General features: G+C 41.5%; 1 protein-coding gene across 3 annotated transcripts in view; it reads right to left on the reverse strand.

Annotated features, from left to right (window-relative positions):
* Positions 1-9,331: 9,331 nt before the first annotated feature.
* The window catches only part of MTMR4 (myotubularin related protein 4), a 123,730-nt gene continuing 113,859 nt past the window's right edge, over positions 9,332-19,202 (reverse strand). For all 3 annotated transcript variants that reach the window (XM_089657123.1, XM_089657116.1, XM_089657131.1), the window contains one exon: positions 9,332-13,422. In XM_089657123.1, the coding sequence (XP_089513249.1) occupies positions 13,245-13,422 (178 nt within the window). In that variant the 3' untranslated portion in view covers positions 9,332-13,244. The remainder of the gene's footprint in view (positions 13,423-19,202) is intronic.

Here is a 19,202-nt window from a genome sequence, read left to right on the forward strand (position 1 = left end):
AATGCTGCATTTCCCAGCCAGCAGGGCGCAGCGGGACCGAGAGCTCAATTGATGCTCTGATTCTGCCCCTTCCTGCTGGTTGGGGAATATGGCGATGCCTCTAATGTACCCAGGAGAGAGCAGGGCTGGGAGCTCCACTGACGCTCTGACCCTGCCACCCCTGCTCTCTTGGACACACTCACCCCCACTTTATTTTCACTTGCCAAATGCGAGCAGGTGAGTGGAAATTTCAAGGGCTGCTCTATGGTGTCTGTTCACGCAATCACGTGTGAGCAGGCACCATAGAAAACAATTGATTTTTTTTAAAGTTTGAGCTTTTTTGGAGCTTCAAGCTATAAAACACTCAAATGTGTAGGCAAAACTTTAAAAGCGTTGAGGCTGCATTCAGAGAATTTTGGGCTCCATAGTTTTCTGTGATTTCACAGACACACATAATTTTAAGGCTTCCCATGTCACAGTGGCTAAATGGTTAGCACTTCCATAAGGCAATACTAGGGTCATTGGTTGGAATCCCAACCACAGTAGCACCTGCCTGGAGTTTGCATGTTCTCCCTGTGCCTGTGTGGGTTTCCTCTGGGTACTCCCGTTTCCTCCCACACTCCAAAGACATGCTGGTAGGTGAATTGACTCCTGTCTAAATTGGCCCTAGTATGCATGAATGTTAGTTAGGGGCCTTAGATTATACGCCCATTGAGGGTTAGGGACTGATGTGAATGTACAATATATAGAGCTAGGTCCATATATATTCAGGTATTTACCAAAACATATTCAAGCTATAGTTATATAATGGATATGGGCTGAAAGTGCACACTCGGGTTTAACTTGAGGGTATGTACATCCAAATTAGAGGAGGGGTTTAGGAATTACAGCTCTTAAGAGTAGCCATCCCCCCTTTTTCAAGGGACCAAAAGTAATTAGATTGTAAGCTCCAAGGAGCAGGGCCCTCAAATCCCTCTTGTATTGAACTGTATTCTTACTGTGTTGTCTCCCGTTATATTGTAAAGCACTGAGCAAACTGTTGGCGCTATATAAATTCTGTATTATAATAATAATTGGACAATTGAATCAAAAGTTGTTTCATGTTCCGGTGTGGGCTACTCCTTCAGACCTTTTACCTGCTTAATTGATGAAGAAATAACAGAGTTAATTCTAAGTTTGGTATTTGGAATCTATTGCTGTGAATCTACATCATGCTTTCAAAAGGAGCTGTCCATGCAAGTGAAACAGGCCATTGCAAGGCTTCAAAAATGAAACAAATCCAACAGATAGCAGCAACATTAAGAGTGGCCAAATCAACAGATTGATACATTCTGAGGAAAGAAGAATGCACTGGGTAGCTCAGCAACATAAAAAGGCATGGACATCCATGGAAGGCAACAGTGGCGGATGATCACAGGATCCTCTCTATGGTACAGAAAAACCCATTCACAGCATCCAGACAAGTGAAGGACACTCTCCCGGAGGTGGGTGTATCATTGTCAAAGTCTACAATCAAGAGAAGACTTCACAAGAGAAAATACAGAGGGTTCAATACAACGTGCAAACTATTCATAAGCCTGAAGAGTATAAAAGCCAGATTAGACTTTCCCCAAAAAAATCTAAAAAAAGCCAGACCAGTTCTGGAAAAGCATTTTTTGGACGGATGAAACTAGGATTAATTTGTACCATAATGACGGGAAGAAAAGTGTGGAGAAGGCTTGGAACAGCTCATGATCCAAAGCACACAACGTCATCTGTGAAACATGGTGGAGGCAGTGTGATGGCATGGGCATGCATGGCTTCCAGTGGCACTGGGTCATTGGTGTTTCTGGATGATGTGACAGAAGATAGAAGCAGCCGGAAGAATTCTGCAGTGTTTAGAGATATACTTTCATCCCAGATTCAGCAAAGTTGATTGGACAGCGCTTCACAGTACAGATGGACAATGATCCAACACACACTGCAAAAGCAACCCTTTTTGAAAGAAAAGAAGTGAAATATTCTGCAATCGCCGAGTCATTCACCTGATCTCATCCCCACTCAGCATGCATTTCACTTGCTGAAAACCCAGTCTTTGGTAATGTCCATGGGTTTCAGACTTCAGGCAGTCATTGCCAGTAAAGGATTCTCAACAAAATATTAAAAATTAGCATTTTATTTATGATTATATTTATTTGTCCAATTACATTTGAGCCCCTAAAAATGGAGGGACAGTGTATGAAAATGGTTGCAGTTCCTAAAATTTGTACTTGATATATATGTTCAACCCCTTGAATTAAAGCTGAAAGTCTGCACTTCAAATTCATTTGGATTGCTTCATTTTAATTTATTCTGGTGGCATACAGAGCCAAAAGTATGAAAAGTGTGCCCGAGTTCAAATACATATGGACCTAACTGTATGTTTCTGAAAAATCAATTTTTCTCCTTGTACTTGCAGCTCGTTTAAAGGGATATAACATAAGAAAATGGACATGCATTGTAGAGATGTACTAAAATGTTTCTTTTTAATTTTGCCTTGAACACACACACCAGTTGGAGAGATTCCCCCTTCCTATAAAGACAAGGCCACTGTAAGTGAAAAGAAATTTCTTTAATATGGACCCAGACAAGAGTAAACTTGAAGAGGTCCCAACCCTTTTCCACAATATCCAAAAACAAATTTACTTACAATCCTGTAAAGGCAAATTCCTGTTCGCTTTAAATACCCAGTCATGTGCAAATGCTTTTCACAGGATTGGGTAATTGAAGTAATTATTCACCCATTTGTTTTGAGTGAAGATTTCAAAAGCATGCTGGGGTTTCAAGATGTACTATTTTAGCTCTTTTGCAGAATTGCAAAGAAAACGGTCGATGGTGAGGACCATGGATGCAGTGGTTGGCCAAGCAAACAATGCAGTAGATGAAAGACAGATCATGCTTACTTACCTTCACCTTCTTAAGATGTCCAGCAGTACAGAACTGGCACCCAGGTCCATCCATCTACTGCCCGGAGAAGTATAGCCAGAAGTGGTCTTCATGGAAGAATTCCAGCCAAAAAGCCATACCTCTAACGTGGAAACAAGGCTAAGCAACTCAAGTACGCATGAAAACATGGTGCAAAAAAATGGCAGCAGGTGGTGAAAAGTTTAAATATTTGGCTATAGCAGAAGGCAGTTTGTTTGCCGAAGGCCTGGAGAGCAGCACAGTAACTAGAAAAGCTACAATTTCTGGGGAAATTGTGTGAAGTGTTCTTGCCTCCACCAGTAGTCTACAGCTGGAGTGGGCAGAGTAACTGGGTGGAGTGGCTTGAGTAACTGTTGTGTGGTTGGAGTAATTGTGAAAAGGTTTTGTCAGCTCCCACTCTAGTTTTGAACATTCTGCCATTGATTCCTATGGGACCAATTCACCACAAAAACGCCGATATTTCGTAAACCATTCAGCGAAACGTTCCACAAAGTAATAGCACACCAATTGGGAACAATCCGCACGTGTCGGTATATTACTGTCTATGTAGTGTAAAAACTGTGGGAGGAGCTAGGGTGGTAAATTTGGCTATAATAATATATATGTGAGATAACAATAAGTGGTCTTGCCATGCAAGAACACTTTATGTGTGTCTGCAGACAACAGCGAACATGGTGGAGGCTCCTTGCACGTTTGGGGCTGCATTTCTGTAAATAGAATTGGAGATTTGTTCAGGATCAATGGTGTCCTCCATGCTGAGAGGTACAGGCAGATACTTATCCAGCATGCCATACCATCAGGGAGGTATGTGATTGGCCCCAAATTCATTTTGAAGTATCTTCAGCGTAAAGAACAGTGTCCTGGAAGTGGTTTGTTTTTTACGCTGAAGATCATTCTCAGTGACAGTGGCTGTTCATTTGGGGTTGTTGTCCTGCTGCAGAATAAGCCTTTGAGAAAGCCCGGAGGGGACGATATCAGTGAGCCAGGTGGGACCTGTGTGATGCCATCTTGTTGAGCTGACAGATCTAAAACTGTGTATATGCATGCTGTGAATAGACATTTGTATGCATTGCGAGTGTTACTCCTTTTTATTCTTTTATTAAAAAGTCATTGGCAATACCACACGATTGGATCTTCTTTGCATCTCTCCTTCAGCTTTTTATGCAAGAGCTGCAGAATATGGAGATGTGACCTGCGTTCTGCTGACCTGTTGCATATGGGACTAAAGCACTTTTGGCCACCTTGATTATTTTAAGGGGTCCATCTCATCAGGCGAGGAGACACCCGACTGGGCACGTGGGTGGTGGCAGTCCATGGTGGAAGATTTCTGATACTTTGGAAGATTTTCCTTTACCCGTGGCACATTAACTGTGGTGGTGTGTTTTTGGGACACTTACAATCTAATTGGATGACATATAGGACTGTTCTCACAGGTTTTTTTCACCACTTAATTGTATGAGTGTTTCATTCTTAGAAGGTATACATTTATTGATATTAGTGTGGTGATTGCACTGTGGAGTGATAGCTGCCATTTCACATTTTTTATTATTTGTTCTTTATGGAATTTTTTTTTTTTTTTTATAATAATAGCGTAGGGTTTCTGTACTAAATCATACTGAAAGTGTGAGTAGCTTTTACCCCCCGGAGTTCTCCTTTTAGAAACACTCTTTCTGCGGCTTCTGGATCATCACAAAGTGTTTCTTCATGAGTAGCATCTTCAAGTAAGGAAGTGTTACAAATCTCTGACTCCTAAAAATACACAAATCTCTTCCTTTATAGATAAAATGACAACTGAAATCAGAAGAAAATTAATCAAGCACTTGCAAGAGCAACATATGCTTCTGGATCAGTATTGTCAATAACTGGATATGCATATTAGCAGGAAGCATTTAAAATTATTATGAGGGAAAGGAGGTATTATCTGTTCTCGTGTATAGTTGAAATGTTTTCAACATACGGTTAATGTAGTTATTCCATTTATCATAAACAACAATTTTAAAATGTTTAGTTCATTTACTGAATGAGCTGAGCTTTTTATTTCAAGCATAATACTTTCATACACAAGGCATTTCACATTCCCAGTGCAACAATGTGTACAAAATTTGTAAAGCTACTCCACACTGAACTTTTTAAAATTTTTCAGAAAAAAAAAAAAAATTTTTTTCCAGAAATACCCCCCCACCCCAAAAAAAAAAAAAAAAAAATTTCATGACTTCATAATTTTACATCTCTACCCTCCTCACCACCAGTACATCAGACAGCCCCATGTGCCTGAAAGTTATGCATATACAAAACTGCATTCAATACCCTGGATGGGGATATGTACAATTCGGAGCACACAATGTGCCCTGTGCTACTCCCTTAAATGTATATCAAATTGACCTTCAATGAGTGATCACTGTTCTCCAAGATAAACCAATAAAACTTATTTTCTTATACATGCAAAAAATGTTCTCAAGTTCTGAGGCCGACATCTATGTTGAACTGATGTACAAAGATACCAATCTATCGAATCAAGTCACTTCATTTAATTGGGCACTCTCAAGATGACTTAAAGTGATTTTAAAGTCTTCTTTGTTTTTTTAACCACTAGCCTACATGACAATTGCGCAGTCATGCAACACTGTACCCATATGAAATTTTTATCTTTTTTAAAACAGAGCTTTATTTTGGTGGTATTTAATCAACTTTGGGTTTTTTAGTTTTTGTTAAACCAAAAACCACTGAAAATTTTGAAAAAAAAAAAAAAAAAAGGTTTTTAGTTTTTGATATAAAATTTTGTAAATAAGTGATTTTTCTCCTTCACTGATGTGAGCTAATGAGGCTGCAGTGATGGGCACTGACAGGCATCACTGATGGGCACTGAAAGGCAGCACTTATATATGGCACTGATAAGCAGCACTGACTGGCACTGATAGGCGATACTGAAAGGCAGCTGAGATTGGCACTGATATGTGGCATCGATGTGGCACTGATGGGCACTGGCAGGTGGCATGGATGAGCACAGAGCTGGCACTGATGGACACTGACAGGTGGCGCTGCTGGGGCTACACAGATCATCAGGGCACACTGATCATCAGTGCTCCGATGATCTGTGTAGATGTCCCCTCTGAGGAATGCCGATTGCCGGCTCTCCTCTCGAGCTGTCAGCGGGACAGCTCGTGAGGAGAGAAATGCTGATAACCGGCATTTCCCTGTTTACATGTGATCAGCTGTGATTGGACACAGCTGATCGCATGACCGAGCCGACATCTTCGGCTCTTTCCGTAGATTGGTCATCTGCTGTGTCCGAGGGACACAGCGCACCGCCGATTGCAGCGCTGCACGCTCCCGGAGCCGCGCATGCGTGGTGAGAATAGGAGGTCGTCATATGACATCCTCCCAGAACGAGAGAACCACCTTGCGTCCGTCATATTACTAAATGGCGGGTGGGAGGCGGTTAAAGAAAAAAACCCCCAAAAACATACGTCTATACTTACATGCTGTGTGCAGTGGTTTTGCACAGAGCAGCCCGGATTCTCCTCTTCTCAGGTCCCTCGCAGGCTCTCCTGGCCCATCCATCCTGTCGGGTGCCCCCACAGTCCATTCACATATGGAGCTGTGGCTTGGCCCCACCCCCATTCCTCACTGGATTACTGGCTGTGATTGACAGCAGTGTGAGCCAATGGCTACCTCTTCTGTTTCAGCCAATGAGAAGAGGGAGTCCTGGGATAGCTGAGACTCCAGTGCACATCACTGGATCAACAGGGGGCTTAGGCGAGTGTTTTTTACCTTCATACATAGAATGCATGAAGGCAAAAAACCTTGAGCATTTACAACCACTTTAAAGACATCCTTTGTAGCTTTTTGTTAACCCACCAGTATAAAGTATGTCTAAATTATTTTTCTTTGTTTTTGTCTGTAGTTATATAAAAGTATATATTAAAAGGGCACAGGAATTCACCCTATGACGCCCCACCTTGCCCCAGCCAATCTCAATAATCCAAAACCTAACTTAAACATTAAAATGTAATCATAGTGGTAGTGTTTACTTAGATTACATTAGCAGTTACCACTACTATGTTTAAGCCCTGAGGATTTCCATATGATTGCCATGTGGAGAAGCACAAGAGTGGCACACCATAGCATGGAACTGAGAAAATAAAAGAATAGCAAATATGTTGCCTGTCACTTGGTAAGGCTGCCAAAAGTGGGCATATCTGGAAGCACTGTTAACCACTTCAAGTCCGGACACTTTCATTCCCTTCCTGTCCAGGCCAATTTTCAGCTTTCAGTGCTATCATACTTTGAATGACAATTGTGTGATCATGCAACACTGTACCCCTATGAATTTTTTAGCATTTTTTTGAGACAGATAAAACTTTATTTTGGTGGTATTTATTCACCACTGGGATTTTTATTTTTTTGCTATAGAAAGTCCAAACATTTTGAAAATAAAGTGTTTTTCTTATAAAATTTTGCAAATCTTTCTTCATAAAACTTGGCCAAAATGTATGCAGCTATCTTTTTAGTAAAAAAAATAAATAACCCAAATAAGTTTATAACTAAAAAAATAAGAATGTAAAAAACATTTTTGAAAAAATATAATTTTTTGATTTTTTTTTAACATACTGTCACCCTAGCAGTACAGTGTCACCATAGTGACACTGTACTACTGTGGGAGGTGATTTTATTTTTACACTGATTGCTTTTACAGCCTTTTATGGGTGTAAAAGCAATCATTTCTCCTTTTCTCTGGCTGCATTCTTGCAGCCATTGAAATACTGTGAGAGCTGTGATTGGTCACAGCTTGTCACCTGGTACTGTCACCTCGTACAAGGCTGTTGTGAATAGCCTTGTACCATGTGACCTCTGTGATCATTCACAGATTTCACTAGTAGTAAGCAATGTCAGAAGTGACATTTTGCTTATTACTATTCATGTGATCACTGATTGGCCAATCAGTGATCACATGATCGGGACCTCCTCCGGACACAGCAGGCACCGGATTGAGATGCCGCGTGCTCCCAGGGAGCACACAATAGCAGGGAAGCGGGAGGGTGTTTATAAAACGGCCACCCACTCCTGCACTGCTCCTGTCTTGCCATTTATGTACATAGGCTGGAAGGAAAGTGGTTAAAGATAATTTTCTGATTCTCTACACACAGTCTTTATGTGTTATAGAGCATTTCATTGGGGCTGGTCCTTTTTTTGGTTGTCAGGACATCCGTGTCTAAGATAAAATTGATGGTACCCAAACCAGTAGATAGACAAAGGTTGAGTGATTTAAAAAAAAAAACAAAAAAAAAAAAACCCCAAAGCTTTATCAAAAAGGAGCATAACGAAGTTCTTTAGTTATTACAATGCATTTTGGCTTTCAAACTCCCCACATTAACCTCTAGAACTTTGTATGAAATTGCACATTTTATTAGGCCAAGACACAGGGGTTGATTTACTAAAACTGTAGAGTACAAAATCTATCTCAACTCTGCGTAGAAACCAATCCGCTAACAGGTTTTTACTGTCAAAGCTTAACTCCTTCCCGACCGGCCTACTGCAATAGGGCGGCTGAGTGGGAACCCTAATGTCCTGGGAGGGCTTCATATGATGTCCTCCCAGGATCAGACCGCACTCTAGAGTGATCGGTCACTGGCTTCCAGTGTCATGTGATCGCTGTGACCAATCACAGCAGATCACATGACAATTGTAAACCATGAATGGCTTCCTTTCATTGCTTACAACTGTGCTGCAAGCTGTGATTGGTCAGTGATCACATGTACAGACTGGGCCAAATCACAGCCTATCTGTAGCATGTGATCAGCAATAGCCAATCACAGCTGATCACAACAAAAACTACTGAATAACAGTTTAATTGTTTTTACTGATGAAATTCATTTGTATAAGCAATCAACGTGTAAAAAAAAACCCATCCTGATCACAAATTTCATATGGGTACAGTGTTGCATGACCGCGCAATTGTCATTTAAAATTCAACAGCACTGAAAGGTGAAAGCTGGCCTGGGCAGGAAGGGGGTAAAAGTTCCCAATGGGCAAGTAGCTAATTAAACAAGCTGAAGTTAGAAGCAGATTGGCCATCATGCACAGCTGCACCAGATATTGCACTCTTCAGTTTTACTAAATCAACCCCTCAGTGACCAAATCTTTAGATTACCAGCAGCGAGTTTGTTACCCTTGGCCCAGACACATGATATGGACAGGAGATCTGTTATAAAAGCATTACTTTCCTTCTAGGTAGACTGTGATCCCTTTCTTCCAGTAAATGAATTATTTTCGGTTTATTCCACTTTCAGAACAATGAAGGTAAAGTGGAGACATTCAATACCAGGCAGATCTCACTTTTCCACATTCACACAACACTTTTTTTCTCCCACAAAACACAATTGTAATGGAATTGCAATGACAGCAGACAACTGGTATAACTATCTTTATTTTGAAGTGTTTCACCTTCACAGCACATGTCATGTTGTACACATAATATTTTACAGAGATGTATTCTGACAACATATTGTTTGCTTGATCCATAAATCCAAATCATTTGATCTATGGAGCGACCCTGTTGGAACAATCCCCTTCCCAAACACTCAGCTTCAGGGAACAAGGGTAACATACATAATGCGTTTTCCACAGAACACACAAGTATGGAATATTTCCACATCACAATAAAATATCCTCCTGGGAAGGGAATGTGGCTCGTGTTATTGAAAAGAGGCAGCTAGGACAGAAATACGTTCTTCACTACTTGTATCTTTACACCAGTAATGAAAATTGTTGTCGGAAGCTTTGATTAGTGTTGCCACCAGATTCAAACATGTTTTCTCTTTAAAGCAAAACTCCAGCTATATATTTTTTTTTTTTTTTTTTTAAGAGTGGAAAAGGGCTCGACAGTCTAATAGGATTTAATTGCTGTGTGTCCCTATTAAATAGGATTTCCTCTCACGTTTTCTGGAAAGAGACAAAAAACAGGAAATCAGGGGACATCACCCTTTCCCAACAGGGAACAGACAAAAATAAAAACCTAACAGAGGTTCTAACCCATCCCCACTCTACTAGTTTTTTGCATTTTTTTTTAGATTTTTTTTTTTTTTTTTAATTTGAGACTTCCACTTACCTCCTGTTCTGTTTGACACCCTTAAAATAGAAGTAAGGAGAAACCTCCCCAATGAGGCAATTAAAAAGTTTACTAAGGCTGTAAGTCTGAGTCTATCCAAAATGAAAGAATCTTTGACTGGAGTTCAATTTTAAAAGAAAATCTAAGTGCTAAACTGCATGGGCCCTATTTACCTGCTTAACTGAAATGAAAACTGCCCATATATTAGACCACAGTAGGTTACCCCACGAAGTGCCATTAAGTTATATGTGGAGCAACTTTTTTTGCTGTGGTACCAGCAGCTGAAAATGTAGTTTTGTCCAAGAAAACAGGTAGTGACTTGACCCATATGTAATGTGCAAAATATCTGGCTATGCTTACCTCTGTGCCACCATTCTAGTGGCAGAATGTGCAAAATATTTGACTATGCTCATTTCGGTGCCTCTATTCTACTGGCTGAAAGTTCTGACCTAGCCCATTTCTGAAACCCACTAATTTGCACCTTCAACTCCCCCTACTTCTTGGTGGATCCAAGAAGGTCAACAAATGCACAGGGAGGGCAAGGTGTGGACCAACAGGTCCTAGGGTTAACACAAAGTTATTTTTAATCAGTGGTCAGGACATTTCACTCCTACAACTGCCTACCAAAACTTCACTGATGAATTTGTGGAGCTTTCCCTAAACTGACCCTACTGTCTGGCAAAGTGGATTCAACCATTGTTCAGGCTAAACTCATTTTCTTGGGAATGCAGTCACTACAAAATCAGACAATAGCATCCATATACAATAAGGAAATGAATAAAGTGCAGTAACCAAGAGAAACGGTCACTTGTCTGACTCCATTAAGCTGCAAAAAGCCATAATTGGATTAGTTGTTAGTGGTAACTAAACTGTAAAACATAACTAAACAAAATGCCAAACTTCAAAGTAATATCACTGGCATATATCGATTGACTGGCAGCATTCCATATAAAGCAGCTGTTAATAACATTCATACATACAAAATAGTTATGAATATAAAGGTCCTGTTTACACAGAACTGAATGTTTGACACTGCAATACATATTCTGTGCAGAGATCAAACATTTGATGTATCATGGGCCATTAAGCTTAGAAGAGGCTGCCATGTTTTTCAATAAGAAAGGAAAAATCAGCTGAGCGCAGCCTGGTACTCCACAAACTTACCACTCACTTCTGATTACCTTTCAGAAAAAGGTGTGTGAAGTAAATGTTAAAAACAGCTCCTTTATAAAGGGAAGACCTGCATTTTACGGTCATTGGTCCTTTGTCACAGAACACAGCAGTTGTGTATTTAGGCTCTGATGGAAGCTATCATTCTATGATCCCAGAGATATACTAGTACTCTGGCAGCAACACTTTCTGACAACTGATCCACTGCTCTGCAACTCGTGTGCAGCTACTAGAGAGACAGGGAATGGCTTCCATCAGAGTGTAATCTCACCTGTCCGGTTTCATTACAGAGTATGTTCAACACAAGCTCTGTCAAGAAACAATGGTCAAAGTATATATTCCTCTGTTCACACATTAATGGCAGGACCGGCTCACTGTCTGAACACAACATTCTCTGTGTACTAGTGACAGTATGACAGCATTCTACTCTATGTTCTTTGACATCATAGGTTACCTAAAACTAGGAATCCCCAACAACCATCCCAAACAAAGACAGTGGTGTCACCTATAGATTTAAATGGATGAAGCCATATTAAAACCAGCATACCTCTTTCAATGGATAACACTGCCAGCATTCGCCTCTCTCCTCCCAGGAAGCAGCCATGCAATTCAGGTGAGAAGATATTTTCTAACAAACAGTCTACTACACTGAACCATAATGTACCAAGATTGTAAAGCAGATGGGTAAAATAAGTGCTGCATAGACATATTTTATCCAAGTTGATTCTGGAATAACCTCTTAATCCAGAGTCACTTTAAGAAGACGGCATATAGTGTTCATCTAGACTACTTCCTTTACAATGATTCCACAGACCGCAACCAACTGTTGCATCGCTGCCTTGCGTTTTCCCAAGCAGACAGCAGTTTCACGCTTTGTTTACAGACAATCGGACTGCAGTGTGGTACCGACCTCTAAGATTTGAAAGCCGGTGAGTTAAGTATTTACAAAAATGCTCAAGCAATAAATGACACATCATGGCTAATTGTGTAGCAAAGTGGCACTTTACAGATCAATAGTAAAACAAAGTCGATTAACCTAGCATCACAAAACCTTTTGGTATCAACATTTCGTCCCTTCTCTGGGTTACATTGGTTAAGTGCACAAAAATTCATATAGCAGCATTTATTATGAAGCCCCTCGACAGAAACACAGGAACAGCCAAGACCTAAAAGTTCAACAGGACACTTTTGTTAACCAATCAGAAATCAAGTTTTAAGGATCCAACCCAAGTATAGCCAAATAAGAGACATATGTGAGACAAACATAAAAAAAGATAAAACATTTATAAAAACACAGAAATGGAGAATAAGGGGTAAGGGTTGTATTTAAAGCCTCAGAGCTTGAGACAAATAAGTGGAGAAAAGACTTATACACAAACCCTTTGCAATAAAAGGGACCCACTACATGTAGCAGCAAGCTCTTCTAAGCAATACAAGGGTTAATATTCACAGTTTTGTAGCTACCTGTTACCCTTTTATTTACATATAAATCCTGCATATTAAATGCAAAAACAATTTAACCAAATTTTTGATTTATCCATGAATACAAGATCAAAAGCAGCAGGAGACACAGCCTGACCGGGAGACAGATTTAGGACAAAATAAACATACGCTAAGACCACCATAACCAGATCTCACTTTAACACAAAAAAAAAGGAGAGAAAAAGAAAACCCCTTTAACAAGGACAATGCAGCTTGAATTCTTGTCACCTTTCCTCTCTCAGCCACCCGATTGTCTGACCACTTTCCTTTTTAAACCTTCAACAAAAAGGATCTTAATCCTAGCTATGGCAAGAGAAATCTGAAACCAAAATCTAAAACCCCAGCTGTCCTTCACAAATCCTACACTTTTGTGTTGGGAACAAACCTGCCAAGGTGCAGAAATATAATGCTAAGGTAAGCCGGTGTGTTGCTTACTACAGAAGTATGTGTTCACCGGCATGCAACCATATAGTAGTAGTCACGCCATCCCCTCAAAACTTCATCTTGGCTGCAAAAAACTAAAGGAGGAGCTTGAAGCCAGATCTGTTTTCTTGGTTGGCACTCAGCTTGATGCTGCAGCTAAGGGCTTCTTCAGCTGCTGAGACATTAGCTCCCTAGCACGTGTGACTTGGATATGGTCATAGCAGGTATTGCAAACCAAAACTGGGTCATAGAGCTGTTGGTCAGGAATTGGGAGCTTCAAGTGACAGCAGCCAGCGCAGAAAACATTTCCACAGTTCCTAGAGGAAAGATTACAGAGAATTATAAACAGGTTTTCAATAATACATGAAAAAAAAAGTGTCTTTTTTTATGATAGTTTCTCCCTTAATACAGTATATACATTCAAAAAAAATAAGTAGCTCCTGTTGCCATCCTGATCAAAGTACAGTGGATTTTATCTTGAAATCAATATTGTGTTACAGTTCAGGGCTCACCTACAGAGACTCACATACTATTGATGAAGCTTTCTGTGTACAGCCTGATCTGTGTTGGAGCCACAACCTCCAGGATTGTAAATACAGCCCTATTCCTCCTTCCCAACTTCCCCTCCCAAAAGTTGCAGGAAGCACACTTAAGCATGTCATGTTTGTGCACATATTACTTTTTGCTGAATTTAGCAAACTAACCACAATTAATATTACATTTGGTATATGCAAAAATGGCACCCTTTATGTTGATCCACTAGTGTTTTTTTTGTAAAGTTTCAAATCTTAACGGAGTTGTTTAGACCTGTTCACATGTCGGCTACATTCAGGTAACTGGAGGCTGGAAAACTGTTGGACAAGCCCTCCCCCCTTGAGGATACCCCAATAACCCTACCCAACTGCATAAGACCTCAGTTTCTTAGCATGCAATGTAACACAGGAACGGGATTGGATAGTGTGCCCTGTACTTCAAGATAAAGAATATACAGGCAAGGCAAAAAAAATTTTTTTTTCCCCTTATTTCAAATTTCAGAAACCAGAAGCAATGGGGATTTTGTCAGTTTTGGTTTGTTGCTGACAAGCTGTTACCAGCTTGTAAAAGCATCTGATCAAACCAAAAAATAAATAAATAAAAAAAACATTTAAAAGCACCGCCATTCTCCTGTGCAAATGAGAACATGCACATAGGCATATGTGAATGGTGATCATGTCACACGACAGGTATTGTGATCAGAGTGAGAGCAATACTTCTAGCCCCAGACCTCCCTGTGTAACTTTAAAACCTTTGCAAGCTACCAGTTTAAACTGTCAACTATGGAGATTTTTTAGGTAACGTAGTTTGTCAGCAATCCACAGTCGTATACAGTTTTAAAGCTTGACATGTTAAGTTTCCATTTACTTGGTGTAACACCATTTATATTTTACGAAAGAAATGGGGTATTAACTTGCATCTGTGTGCGCTAAAAATCATTAAAGTGTATTTTTAAACTGCTGCACAAGTATTGTGCGACAAAAAGCGCAACAAAAACTATTCGCTACCACCGAAGAGGTCCTTAAGGTCTTCTCAGAAGCCTGCCTCACCACCTGCCCCCTGGACCTTGTCCCCTCACAACTCCTTCGGTCACCCTCCTCTTCCATCCTATGCTCCCTCACTCACATCTTTAATCTCTCCCTCTCTACAGGTGCATTCCCCTCCCCTCTAAAGCATGCGCACATCACTCCCATACTTAAACCCTCCCTAGACCCCACCAACCTGAACAACCTTAGACCCATCTCCCTGCTGCCATTTACCTCTAAACTCCTAGAACGCTTCATCTACAATTCTCTGAGCTCCCACCTCACTGACAACAACCTTCTTGACCCTTTACAGTCTGGCTTTCGCCCCCAACACTACACTGAAACTGCCCTACTAAAGCTCTCTAATGACCTACTAACTGCAAAGACCAACGGCCACTATTCAATACTCCTACTACTCAACCTCTCCACAGCTTTTGACACGGCTGACCATCCCCTCCTCCTCAAAAAACTACACTCTTCTGGCCTCAGTGACTCCGCTCTCTCCTGGTTCACCTATCTATTGCAGTGCTCCTTCAGTGTTACCTACAACGCTGCCACCGCCTCCTCACTCCCTCTCTCTGTAGGGGTCCCTCAAGGTTCTGTCCTTGGACCCCTTCTCTTCTCCATCTACACCTTCTCCCTTGGTCACTTGATAAACTCCCACAGCTTCAAGTATCATCTCTATGCTGATAACACGCAAATTATCTGTCCACCCCTCACCTCACCCCTTCAGTCTCCACCCGCATCACTAGCCTACTAAGTGACATGTCGGCTTGGATGTCACTCCACTTCCTCAAACTCAACCTCTCCAAAACTGAGCTCCTAGTATTCCCCCCTGCCCGCGCCACCCCCACTGACTTCACCATAAATATCGCTAACACAATCCTCAGTCCATCCCCTCACGCCAGGGTACTAGGTGTAATCCTAGACTCCCATCTGTCCTTCCAGCCCCAGATCCAATCGCTGTCAAAATCATGTAGACTTCACCTCTGCAACATCTCCAAGATACGACCGTTTCTAACCCCAAAAACCACTAAGCAACTTATTCACTCCCTTGTTATATCTCGCCTCGACTACTGTAACTCTCTCCTCATCGTAGACTATCTCCCCTCCAGTCTATCATGAACACTGCTGCCAGACTCATCCACCTCACTAACCGTTCCGTATCTGCCACCCCTCTCGGGGAGGGATTGGCAAACGGATAAAATTCAAAACTCTAACGATGACATATAAAGCCATCCACAACACTGCCCCAACTTACATAACCGATCTTATCTCTAAATATCACCCAAACCGTACACTCCGCGCCTCGCAAGACCTCTTACCCTCTAGCTCCCTTATCTTCTCCTCCCACGCTCGTCTCCAAGACTTCTCCAGTGCGTCACCCATCCTCTGGAACTCCCTACCCCAATCTATCAGATTATCACCTACTCTACTTGCCTTTCGGCGATCACTGAAAACCTCTCTTCAGGGAAGCCTATCCCACCCTCTGCTAATTCTGGAATCCTCTACTCTTCCAACCACTCTATCCCCCACAGTGACTACCTACTGTACCATTCACCCCACCCTCCTAGATTGTAAGCTCCAAGGAGCAGGGCCCTCAAATCCCTCTTGTATCTAACTGTATTGTCTCCCACTATAATGTAAAGCGCTGAGAAAACTGTTGGCGCTATATAAATCCTGTATAATAATATAATATTGTATTCTCCAGGGCCTCTGCTTAAAAAAATAAAACTATATAATGTCTGGTATAGGTATAACAGAAATGTCAGAATTGGCCCGGACTGGAGGTGGTTAATCCACTAGTACAGGACACAAGTTGTATATTCATAGACCATGGGACGCTCCCAAGCAGTAAATCAGGAGGGTGGACAAGGCATACAGAACTGTGCAACAGGGCCAACAAGACAACAAAGAGCGAAACACTCAAGTCAGAGTACCGCTGAAAGAACCCTGCAGCCAAGAGCTACATCTGCATAGGCCTGGACATCCACATGTTAGAACTTGGTGAATATGTAAACTGAAGACAAGGTGGCAGCCTTACAAAACTGAGTTACAGACACCTGAAGGTGGAATACCCAGGAAACCCCACCAATATGGTGGAGTGAGCATGTAAAGGTACCATATCTTTTAGAGCAGTGTCTCTCAACCTTATTTCAGTCAAGGCACCCTTTAAAATTCTGCACAATCTTGAGGTACCCATTACAAAAATGTAAAAAACTAAACAAATAGTTTTACAGAACACAGAAACATCTGCACATGTGGGACATCCAACGTCAGAGTTGATTTAGATTTCCAAAGCAAATACATTTTTGCACACTGGTACTGACTAGTATCCATGGTTTCTCTTCTCCCTCAGTTTCTCGCTTTAACTCAGCTAGTGTGACCATAGTGCTTACAGAGAGTGGCAGGGGAGGGGCAAGAAAGAGTGCTGCGCAGGGACCCGATGTTCTTCTCAACAGAAGACATCATTGGTTTTTTGTGTTTTCATTGGCTAGAAAGTCATAATGGTGTACAATGAATACCTGTGGCTTTGTGTAACCAAAAGGCAGGCTTGAGCCACCTGCTGGTTTGTATATCCTGAAGAAACCTGAAAGCACCCAGCTTTAAAAAGGCAGATTTAGAGCATACGCTGCCACAATGAGCGGTCTTTTCTACCTGGGAATAGTGGACTTGGAAGCAGGGTGTTCTTTTCAAAGGCTGTTGGCAGGACAAAGTGTTTTTTGAATAGAGGCTGTAGCATTCATATGGACTCTGACAGTCCAGATCATGTTCAAACAATTGAACAGTTTCCTTGGGATCCTTGGAAGCAGGGCACGAGGAAGGTAGGACAATGTCTTCATTAAGGTTGAAGGCTGATGCCACCTTAAGGAGAATGAAGGGTTTGAGCACAAAACCACTTTGTTCCTGAGAAGAATTAAAAAGGGCTCCTTAAAAGAGATGAATGCCAATTATGAGACAATGTCTTACAAGACATGATAGCCAACAAGAAGGCTGCTTTGCAGGAGAGATCACCCACGAAGAGTTCTCTAATGGGTTCAAAAAGTTTGGCTTCTTCAGGGCAGAGAAGACCAGTTTGAAATCCCAAAAGAACAAGATACTGTAATAATGGCCGGATCCATAAGATACCTTGAGTAAAGGTTTTCACAAGAGAAACCGAAGGCTTTTGAAAAAGATTGGGCAAGGCTGCACCATGTCTCTTAGGAGAGATTAGAGATCAGTTTTACTCAATTTCTGTTTGCTTGTGTTTACATCAAATGAAAAAGAATATCAAGGTTCAGTAGTAGTTTTTCTCAAAGTGGCTTTACTTGCCTTGAGGGAATGAGAGTTAGATGTACCTTAGCTTTCAAGATTTGGGCTTCAACAGCTTGGCCATTAAAACCAGAGAAGCAGGATGGTAAAGGGATGGCAAGTTTGACCTGTTTAAAAGAGGTCAAATGTAAGCTCCTCTTTCCTTATCTTGCGGAGCAGTCGAGGAAGAATTTGCACTGGAGGAAAAGCATATATTAAACTGAACCTGAGTCCAGCAGTGCAGAGCCAATTTTATTGCTCAGGAGGTCCAATATACAGGTAGGGGAGCTTTGCTTCCCTGGATGACCAGGCTCCCTGAAATGTGAGATATTGAAACACTCCACCCCAGCCTGTGAGGCTGGAATGTCATCTTCCATGACGGTGGGGAAAATAAATTTCCCATCCCAATGCTGAATTTGTAATCCAACAAGCTAGGGAATTCCTTGTTGCAGAGAATCATAGGGAAGGCAAGAGAAGAAGAGGGTTTGTTCCAGGCCAACAGAATGCTGTGTTGGATGGACCTTGCGTGAAACGGAACAAAGGGAACAGCCTCGAATGAAGCAATCGTGAGACCTAGGACTCTCATGGGGAATCTCACAGAGGAATGCCTTTTAGATCTGAGGAACCAAGCATGAGACATTCGTGAAAGAAGCTTGTTTAGCAGAAGGAAAACCTTTGCCTGGACAGTGTCCAAGATTTAGGCCTAGATATTCCAGACACAGGTAAGGCTGGACAGCAGTCTTTTGGAAGCTGCAAACATCCAAAAGACAATGCAGATTTTCCAGGCTTTCAACTGTGTAATCAGACAGGTGCGACGGAGAGGAATCTTTTAGATCTAGGTACCCAGCAACCTATAAGTCCCAAGTTCCTTAGAAGGTAAGTAGGTGTGCAAGCAAAACAGCAACAAACTGGAAGTGCTTGTCTACTGCAAAGTGCAGACCTTGCTGATGTGGTGAATAAATGGGAACATGGAGGTATGCATCTCGAATGTCTACTGATGCCAAGTATTTCCATAGTCTCAGAGGTGATAAATGACCTTGTGGATTCCATGTAAAAGTTGTGAATGCAAAAATGTACTCGGTTAGGGGGTTTAGGTCCAAGGAAGGACAAATACCCCTGCTGGGTTTTGGCACCATGAACAGGTTTGATTAGAAGCACATATTTATGCACAAACTTCAGGACACTGCAATGTGAAGATTCACTCTAACATACGCTGTACGTACAGGCCAAAAAAATGACACTAAAAC

This window comes from Staurois parvus, unplaced genomic scaffold, assembly GCF_062004578.1.
Source record: "Staurois parvus isolate SC_StPar_1 unplaced genomic scaffold, SC_StPar_1.0 ptg000029l, whole genome shotgun sequence".
Classification (NCBI taxonomy): domain Eukaryota; kingdom Metazoa; phylum Chordata; class Amphibia; order Anura; family Ranidae; genus Staurois; species Staurois parvus.